The sequence below is a fragment of the Oryzias melastigma genome, linkage group LG7 (assembly GCF_002922805.2).
Source record: "Oryzias melastigma strain HK-1 linkage group LG7, ASM292280v2, whole genome shotgun sequence".
In the NCBI taxonomy this organism is placed as follows: domain Eukaryota; kingdom Metazoa; phylum Chordata; class Actinopteri; order Beloniformes; family Adrianichthyidae; genus Oryzias; species Oryzias melastigma.
This window is the reverse complement of record NC_050518.1, coordinates 1,208,462-1,218,229: the sequence shown is the minus strand read 5'-3', so window position 1 is coordinate 1,218,229 and position 9,768 is coordinate 1,208,462. Positions and strand designations below refer to the sequence as shown.

The 9,768-nt window shown below is 39.5% G+C and overlaps 1 protein-coding gene across 2 annotated transcripts in view; it reads right to left on the bottom strand.

Annotated features, from left to right (window-relative positions):
* Positions 1-9,768, bottom strand: part of slco4a1 (solute carrier organic anion transporter family, member 4A1) — a 33,877-nt gene that overhangs the window by 7,163 nt on the left and 16,946 nt on the right. Inside the window, exons 1-6 of one of the 2 annotated variants that reach the window (XM_024293734.2) lie at positions 8,293-8,572; positions 4,530-5,616; positions 2,157-2,247; positions 1,786-1,907; positions 1,590-1,701; positions 248-402 (exon numbers count right to left, since the gene is read on the bottom strand). In XM_024293734.2, the coding sequence (XP_024149502.1) occupies positions 248-402; positions 1,590-1,701; positions 1,786-1,907; positions 2,157-2,247; positions 4,530-5,367 (1,318 nt within the window). In that variant the 5' untranslated portion in view covers positions 5,368-5,616; positions 8,293-8,572. Of the gene's footprint in view, positions 1-247; positions 403-1,589; positions 1,702-1,785; positions 1,908-2,156; positions 2,248-4,529; positions 5,617-8,292; positions 8,573-9,768 lie in introns of those variants that run through there. The other variant, XM_024293735.2, reaches the window with a different exon arrangement.

Below are 9,768 nucleotides of genomic sequence, written 5' to 3'. Positions count from 1 at the left end.
TTACTGGTGTCCAATGACAGAGATGAAGTCTTGTCCACCTTTGTCATGGAGGGGCTAACACCTCAATGTAAGGCTGGGGTCATCTGGACCCCATAAGAGCACGAGGGTTATAGTAACAACAGGCTTAGACTAAAGCTCCTAAGCTTTGTTTTATTAAGTGTATAAATGACAAATTTTTCACAATCTTTAAATTCCTATCGATTAAAATTGTTTTTAAAATGATTGTCACCTTTCTTTGCTCACTCACCAAACCAAGTAGCAGCTTCTGATGCGCTGAGACTAAACTGTGACTCCAAGAACTTTGGGCCAAAGGTGGACATGCCAGCGATGAGCGTGGCCTCGGTGGCTCCGGCCAAGCAGAGGAAGAGGAACGTCGGGTTCTTCAAGAGAAGCAGCACAGATCTGCAAAAAGGCAGCAGGGTCAGCAGTCTGATGCTGCTGCAACTGAGTGAAGTCAAGTTTTTAATTAAAGATGTCTGAAATTATCTGGCTGAGGAGAGAACCCGTCCAGATAAACTCCACCTGATCCAAAGATATCACTATGTTGCATAACGCCTGTGGGAGATGACGTCATGCTGTGAGCTCATAGTAAACACAGTTGTGGCCTGTAAGGTCCAGCATTTCCTCTTTTGCACTCACCAGTGTTCTAATGAGGGTTAGACTAAGCTGGTTAGTACTTAGGATAACCAAATGGTGATTACTCTAAACTCTTGAGTGTGCACACAGCACTTATCTCTGCACTTCTTGCACAACCTGATTAGTTTTAAATCTAAAGCTGCTGTCATTTGGATCTGTCCCAGCAGAACTGAAAATGTTTGGTCAAAGTAATTCCTCCCTCTTGACCTTACAAGCCGCTCCTCTGCTTTGGCTCTCTCTGCCAGACTGTGACCAAGCAGCTACAACGATTATGTGAAGCTGATGTGTCAGTGTAGTTCACACCAGCTTCATAGTAACCATACATTCTTAAACAGACATCTTTTTAATGTGCTCTCGAGTAAGACTAACTTCACATTGCCCACACTGATTGAATATGAGAACTGGACTGAGTGATTGTGATGTCACCCATAGAAATGGCTTACTTCCAGCTCCACCCAAATGAAGTCAATTTTTCCGAGACGGACGCCGCCATGTTGGAACCAGAGAATGTCAATAAGCAATGACAATTAAGATATTTAATAACTTCTCCAGTCTCATATTCATTCTATTAATTTGTTCTGTGTTTTTATGTCTTTATATGTCAACTTTTTAGCCTGCATTCTTTTTTTTTTTTAATTTTCAATTTGATTTCTACAAAATTGTGACAACAATCACATTAAGTAGGAAAGTCTGGATGGGAACTGGAAGCATTAGATTGAAGTTTGATGATTGTTTTTTTTTTATTATTTTAAAATATTTTTGTAAAACACAACCGTACAAGAAAACTCTACATTTTTAATTCTCTTTCCTTTCTGAAGACCAAAGACGTCTCTAATAAGCTTAGTGACAGAGATGTCACATTTTGTTTCATTTCAGATTTGACTCTCAGAACTCAGTGTATTAAAGTCTTCCTTCATCTCAATCTGTTGTATATTCCCTCCTCTCGTGCTTACCTTGGCATATCTTTGACAGTCTTTCCAAAGTGGGGGTCTGAGGCTGTGGCATGGCTTCCATCCTTTAGCTGGTGGGCCTCGGACACCCGCATCGCCACGTGCTCCTGGGAGCCTGGAGAGCACAAAGATGAAAACTGCTGCAGTGTTGAGACGTAAACTGAATGTGGCTCTCATTGTCCAGTAGACAATCTGGTACCTGGCAGCTGGCGAGGGTAACCGAGGATGGGGAACGCTACCAGCAGAGCGGCGGCACCTCCGGCTAAAAAGCCAATCCACCAAGCGCCAACCCAGTGGGGGTTGTCTGGAGTCATCTCCGTCCTTTGATAGGAGGAAAATGTTTGATTAACTTTCTCATATCTTCAATCTGCCAATGTTGACTTATGTCAACACAAACTCAGTAACCCAACGGTGTCGCTCCTAAAATACACTAAGAAGTTTGTTTGCTTTTACTTCAAAAGGCCTGAGTTTTTCCTGAAACTGGGGGTTTATATTCAGATGTACACCAACAAGCTTATGTTCTCATACATGTTTTGCAATGTAGTTTTTTAAACTTCAAAGGTCACTCACGTCAGGTGTATTTCTGTGTACAAGTTGAGGAAGTATCCTCCCAACAGGTAGCCAGCTGCTGGGCCCAAAATAGCTGCTGTGTAGAAGATCCCTGGGGGGGAGGGACACAGAAACAGAGCCAGGGTGTGTTAGCTCAATGATTCCTGCACCAACTTCCTGTTTCCTACTCCATTCCTGTCCTGCAGGTTGAAAGGGATTCATTGTTTTCTGCATCAGCTTTGTGATTCATTAAAGTTTATGTTTCATAGGAAAAATAATCTTTATGTATGAACTATTTCTATACTGGACTTCAGTTTGTGTGAAACAGAGTGCATGCAGATTGTTGAGGATGTTTGGCAACATGAATGTCAGTGATTGAAATGGTTGCTCTGGAGATAAACATGATTAAATAGAGGTATTTTTTAATCACAGATTTTACAGTTACCTATGCTCAGACATGTAGTTTTCCACAAGGCAGGTTACATTTCACATTGTGTCTAAAAAGGCTTTGACGTAGAGTATAAATCTATAAAAACGAATACACGTCAAAGCCTACCTTGACGGTGGAGCTAGTTAGTTCAAATAAATCGAGCATTTTGTGATACAAGCACCATATTTGGTGTGGATGCACCTTAGGATCCCCTCTTTCAGAAAAGCATGTTAAACATTAGAAAAATGCAAAATGGCGGTCATTTGTAAAGATGGTGGCCATACACTCAATTGTTGCAAACATATTTGATGTCTACTCGCAGCAATCTCCACAAAATGGGCTGTTAATGCACAAAACACAGTATTCTAACTTTGGGGGGTGCCAACAGAACACTTAGTAATAGTTGCATATTATAATATATACGTATAGTAAAAATCTTGGATTTTAACGTGGCAACTGTGCTTTTCTGAAAGAGGGCGCTTAAGTGACACTCTTGTCAAATTAAGTGCTTGTACTACAAAAAGAGTTAAATGGCTACACTTTTAACTCTCAGGGAACGTTTATTAAATGTATATTTTGTGGAAATGTGGTTCATTTTTGTAAAAACATTCGTGTTTAGCCTTTAATGTTAAAGTTTTCATATTTATCCAACCAATTAATTAGTGTATTTGCTGTTTTCTAAAAGGCTTGAACCACCCAAGTAGCCTCTAAATACAATTATAAGTTGTCTTAAGAACAGAAAATGTGACACAAACTGTTTTCCATTTCTAGCTGTCCTTGTCACTTGTTTGCAAATAATTATTTTTGTATAAAAATCTTGGTGAGTCTCTGGGTGTATTCTGAATACTTGAACATTTTAAAGACCCAGTCCAATAAAAAAAAGTCTTTTTAACATGTTCTTGTGGTATAGGACATACAAGACAAAGGGCTGAAATTGGACATGAACAACAAAATTAAGCTCAAATTTGCATTTCAGAGTATGTATTTATTCAAATACTTGTGAATCAGGAGCAGATAATAAAATACTGTTTGAAAATGAGCTTTTTGTCAAAAGAAAATTCCCTGGGCGGACCAAAAACTCCCTGCCCCAGCAGGGTCTCAGTATTGGGAGGGGAAGGAGAGCGTGGTTGCTCTACACAGCGGTCACACCTACAACCCAGAGGTGAATTTCTAATTAACTACTGCTGCTCTTTTTTTTTATTTTTTTTTTAATTTATTTTTTTATTATTATTTTGGATTGAAAAAAATACATTTATAATAAAAACCTCTGGGGATGCTTTTAAAGTAGACTAAAGAATGATCGCAGTGGGACTTTAAGTTACACTGACTTTGCTGGTTTTTCAGTCACGAGGAAAACCAATAAATCATCAAAGGACTTGACTGGTAACTTATAAACTCTGATGAATCTGTTGGAAAACAATGTAGTCAGCTAACAGATACCCAGAAAAGCTTACAGATTACCCAGACAATATGACAAAATACCACAACAACATGATCACGAACTAAAGTATTGCAACCTTGGAACACCTAATTTCTGGGGTTTTTAATTTCAATTCATTTTGTGGTTTTCAATGGATCATTTTTTAGTTTGTTTTAGAAGTCCCTTTTTGCTGACATTTTGTTTAAAAGGCTTTACAAATGTCCTCAGGATTGGCCTGTGTCATATTTGGGAGTTTACATTGCTTTAATACTAAATTAGCACAAAGCCCAGTGGTTTCCAACCTGTTTTGTCTTGTGTATCCCATAAACTCAATTTTTCACAACATGAGTACCCACTCTCTCAAGTTTTTGGCTTATGGCAAACACAGGATGACTGACAGTTAAATAAAAGCATTCTTTAAGTTAAAAAGCCACAGACATGCATTTTTTAGTTTCAAGCTTTTGATTTTTAACAGACTGATTTCCTGTCATAGGTGTTCTGATTCCTTTGTACAAACTGAAAGTTAAGAGAGATATAATCTCACCTATATAAACCGGTGCGTGGTTAGAGCTGACGTTCTCATCCAGATATGTGACGCCTAATGTGTAGAGAGGAGTGGCGCCCATTCCATGTAGAAACTGTCCCAGCATGAAGACGAAGCTGTAACTGGACAGTCCTCTTTCTTCCTTGTCCTTGCACTGGCTGGTGCGATTGGCCGAGCACATCCCCGTTTGCTCAGGCAGACTGACCACATAGGGTGGCGTGGTGAAATGAGGCAAGGCGAACACCAGGGAACCCAACGCCATGACAAGCACCCCCCATCCCAGCCAGCGGGGCTTGTGCCCGATCCCACCGAAGTAACTAACGAAAGCCAGACAGAGGCAGGCAGCGATGTCATAGGAGCTGGCGATGAGTCCGGCCTGATAGCTGTGCAGGTCGAAGCGCCGCTCGATGGAAGTGACCACTGTATTAATGAAGCCATTGATTATCATCCCCTGAAGGAAAGACGCCACACAAAGGAAGAACAGCACCCAACGAGGGGTGTTGAAGACCTGGATGACTTTGGGGGTCAGAGCCCCCCAGCCACAAAGTTGATCCAAGTTAACGGACATGTGCTTTAGCCCAGTTGGGATCTCTTCATTGGGTTGTGGGCCAAAAAGCTCCCCAGGGAGCAAAGAAACGCCAGTGAAAATCTGGGGGGTGGAGCCATTAGCTCTAAGGCTACCAGGACTTCTTGGGCCAGAACCGACGGGGCTCCCTGTCTCGGAATCCTCTGGACTGGGGGTGTCCAGAGACAGACCCCCATTAAGAGGACAGTCCTGTAGGTCCAGAAGCTCCTGTTTGGAGCTAAAAGAGGCACTGGCATTTAGCAAGACTGGCATCACCCCTCTGAGGGGGCGTGGCGTATGGTTCTTTGAGGGGTTTGAGAGAAAAAGTGTACAATTGACTACTACAGAAAAAAATCAGAAAAACTCTCAGTGGTTCAGGGTCAGTCTAATTAATGATTGAAAATTCCAGCCTTGAATGAGACGCCTCGTGAATTCTTTTGAGTACTCAGATTTTATAGGTCCTGCTTATCTGTGGAATGTGGAGGAAAACATAAAAATGGTCTCAGTACTGGCAGTGGTTTTCTGTGAAAAGAGAAGAGAGAAAAAAAGCATAAATATTAAGCTGAACTTACAAATTAAATCAATATTAAACCAAATAAAACATACAAAGTGGAAAAAAAGGTTTTTGACATCAACTTTAATACATAGAAACAAAACAATATAAATAGGACCTACTCGTATTGTGACATAGCTTGTGTTTAGGCTGTAAAGCAAATCTAAGTCCAAGATGTCACGATGTTTAAGGCAGTTTGGGAAACACTGCAGCATGCAACACAAGAGTTTAAACAAATATCAACAAAGTTTGTTAAAGGCTTTACCTTTGTGGAAAACAACATAAAGGAGTCTGAATACATTTTACAAGGCTTTGGTCAAGAGCTGAATCACAATTCTCAACTTTAAAGACCCACTCTGATCATCCGTGATCTATATTCAAAGCATTCCAGTGAGGTTTTAATTATGCTTATGCCATTTTCAGCCAAAGTAAAAGAAAAAAATAAAAATAAAAACCCAGACATTTTCCAGGACATAGTTTCTGCAGAGTGCCAGGAGTTTACTAGAACTTCACTTATTAATTTTGTTTCCACGGATTAACCCCACCCCCCTTTCCCTCCTCATTGCTGAGAGTTCTCTGTTTACACATTCTAGCTAGTTTAAAGCCTCTCACACCCCCAACCTAAAATTACCAAAGCAACAAAAATGGTGAGCAATATTGGAGCTATACAGCTATACAGTTTTGATCCAGCTGTCAGCATAGATGAGGAAAAATGAAAATGTATATGAATCAAGTTGTCTACTAGGGGATAGACCACAATGTACCTGACCAAGTCAACACATTTTCACTCCCAACTCGGCACATATTGGTGTTTGGTTAAGAACCTCTCCAAGTCACTTTTTGACGTTTTGGGTGTCCCCAACTCATTTTTTGACATGCTGTCTGTTCCTATTAAATCACGGGTCCCCCAACCCTCAGGACGCGGTACCGGACATGGATCCGGTACTGGGTTAGGGTACCGGGTTAGGATACCGGTCTGCGTCCCCAGGGATGGGGACTCCTGATTAGTGTACACCCTTTTTCCTGTCTGTGACTCAGTACCAAGCGGCCCTCGGGCTGGTACCAGTATGTGGCTGGAGGTTGGAGACCCCTGATTTAAAGTGAGCAGGCAGCACATTAAAAAAGCGATGAGTTGGTGAGACCCAAAACGTTAAAGAGTGACGCGGAAGGAGATCAAACCATGCGTCCATAAATGACGAGTTGGGAATGAGCTTGTGGCCCGCCTAGTATATTTTTCTACCTTACCTCCTTGGATACAACAATACTTAGTGCCATTCAGCTCACAACACAACTTCCGTTATACTGATCAAATATATTTTCACATCCCCAGATTTTATTAAAATTCAGAAAATATATATGTGTGTTTGCACTCCCAAAGAATGGAGTAACCCTCTCACTTCAGTTCATTTTGTTTTATGTCTTACTATTTCAAAACATTTACAATCTACTTGTTTTTGCTTCCATGATGCAAAAGGATTTGAATTTCCCTTTTTCTTCATAGTATAGTTATGTTTTGTCTTTTAATTTATAGTAAAACTGTAATGGGATGAGGGGTCAAAGTGAAAGCCATTATGTGTGCATGCATGTGTTGGTGTTGTTTATATACCTGTATCATAATTATTTGTTGTCTTTTGTCTTCTATCTTTTTCTTAGTTCCTAAACTCTACTTTGTCACCATTTCTTTTGTTATAAATCTAACAGGAGGAACCCCTCAACAGTTAGATGTGGTATCTCAGGGGACTAATCCTCCCATTGCTTGTGCTGGTGAATTTAAGTTGCAATTTCCTTGATACTGTTAAGACATTACTTCCACTTTTTGATATAAAAATAAGCCTGAAGACTCATGACTTTGAAATGACCAATGTTGTAATCTTCCACAAATAGTAGAGGACGCATTGTCCTCAACATGTCATCATCTACAAAGATGATGCAAGGAAACTGAACATTTGACTTCATGTTTTTTTTTTCCTAATACCAGAATTGAGGTTTATGGGAAATGTAAGGTCTCACAACTGTTAAAAGGCTGAATTAGATTGTTTTCTGAAAAAAAGCATAGAAATGGTCAACTGAAATGTGATCTTTTGACATCACTTTGAGGACTAACTGGAAAACAAACTTCCAGTCGTGTGTTAAAGCCAGCTATGCAATCTTCCAGTGTTTTTATATTCTACTGCTGTGCACATCAGTAAAGTTAAAGGTAAAACGTTTTATTGTATTTATAAAAACTTCCAACTGTTTAACAAGACAAAGAGGTTTCCTCATCTACATGCTCATGTTTGCTAAACACAGTTACATCTGCAGCTCCTGTTACAACAAACTCAACTGGCAGGTTAAAACTGTCGTGTTTTCTGTCTCGTCTTTCTGGAGATTTGCAGCATTTCTGATGGTTTTTTGATTGTTTCCTGAGACATTTGCCTGTTTTTCAGCTCAGTCCATGAGCCATCTCAGATGACTCAAACAGGTTCTTTGTTGACTTTCTCTTTAGTGTACACACAAAACGGATGAAGAAAAATAGTCAGAAGACTTCCTGCAAGCCTAAAATGCACTCTAGTTTTAAAAGTTGAAGTTGAGGGAGGCTCAACAGAAGGGTTACTACAATCTTTACAGTTGGCAAAAGTCCTATCAAAATCAATGGAGCCTCCTACCTTCATTCCTGGATTTAACAAGCAGACGGTTGGAAAACAAAGACTTCTCACAGATGGAGGAAGAGACTTGAAGAGAGGAGTGAAAGGATTCCACGCTGCGCCATAAGCCTGTCCCTCAAAGCCTCTTATAGTCTAACGCTGAAGCAGCACAACGGCCAACCCTCCCCACCGCTGGAGGGAAGGAGGAAGTCTCCAGCCCACATAATCCACCTGTGGTAATCGCTCACCTGAGTTTAGGTCTGACCTGTGCGGGTCTGGCAGGAATGAAAAAGGAAAGAGGCAACATCTTTTGGGGTTTTTTTAAATCTTACACTATAGTGTCACAAAAAAACAGCTTTTGCTATTACTGAAAGAACTGAATACTTGTTCAAGAGATAAGAAAAAATAATCTTATCAAAACATTTTTCAATAGCAAAATAATTTTGGGTAAAGAAAATATGTCTCAGTGACTTGATTTTATTTTTTTACTTAGAAAAATGGTTGTACCCATTGTAAACCAATTGGCAGATTTTTGTGCTTTTTTAAAATGTCACAAATTTATGACTTATTTTTAGGGGGGAGTATTTTTGTATGAAGCATTTAGATCTACTGAAAAGAACATACCTTTAATATGTGTGTCAAAATGTGTTGCATACAAAATGTTCAAAACATTTTTTATTTAATTTATCCTGTTTGATAGAAAATTGTAATTATCTCCTAAATTAAAAATGTAAAGATCCACTAATGAAAATTGTGTTCTTGTGGAGTTTTTCTGAAGATAGAGAACATATATAAAGAAAATTAAGCTTAGAATTGAATTTAAATGTATTTTCTGTTTTTATTAAAATCATTGTGAATCAGGAGCAGGCAAAAAAATCCAGTTTGAACAAGACATACAAAAAAGCAGTGCACAAAATCCCTGTTCTTCTTCATTCTGATGCATTCGACGACTAGATTCATTTATGTCTTTGTTTTCCTTGTCTGAGCTGGTATCTGGATCAGAACTGTTCGGCTAGATAGCTCCAATATTGCTCACCATCTTTGTTGCACCGGTTATGCTAGGTTGGGGGTGGTTTAATCCGGCCCAGTCATGAAGAGAAAAAAATAAGGATTTTGAAAAAAAAAAAAAACAAGTTTTTAGCCCATTCCTGTAGTGAGATATGGTTATTTACAGAAATGATCGCAACGCACAATTCCGCTACTAAGGAGAGCAAAGGAAACGTAAGAGCGGAGTAAGAAGAGATCAAGAAATAAAGACAATAAACAAAGTAATAATAAGTGATTAGGCTACCAGGTTTATTGAGACATTTTTTCAATTTAGAAAAAAACAAAACAAAGCAACAGATAACAAGTTGACCATAGACTGTTTGTCAATGTAGAATCTGAACCAAAATGAGTTTGACACCCCTGATGTAAACAGAGAGCTCTCAGCAATGGGGAGGGGTTGCTCCACCCCAACGGTACTGCCCACAACTCAAAAGTGACTTTCTAAAAAAA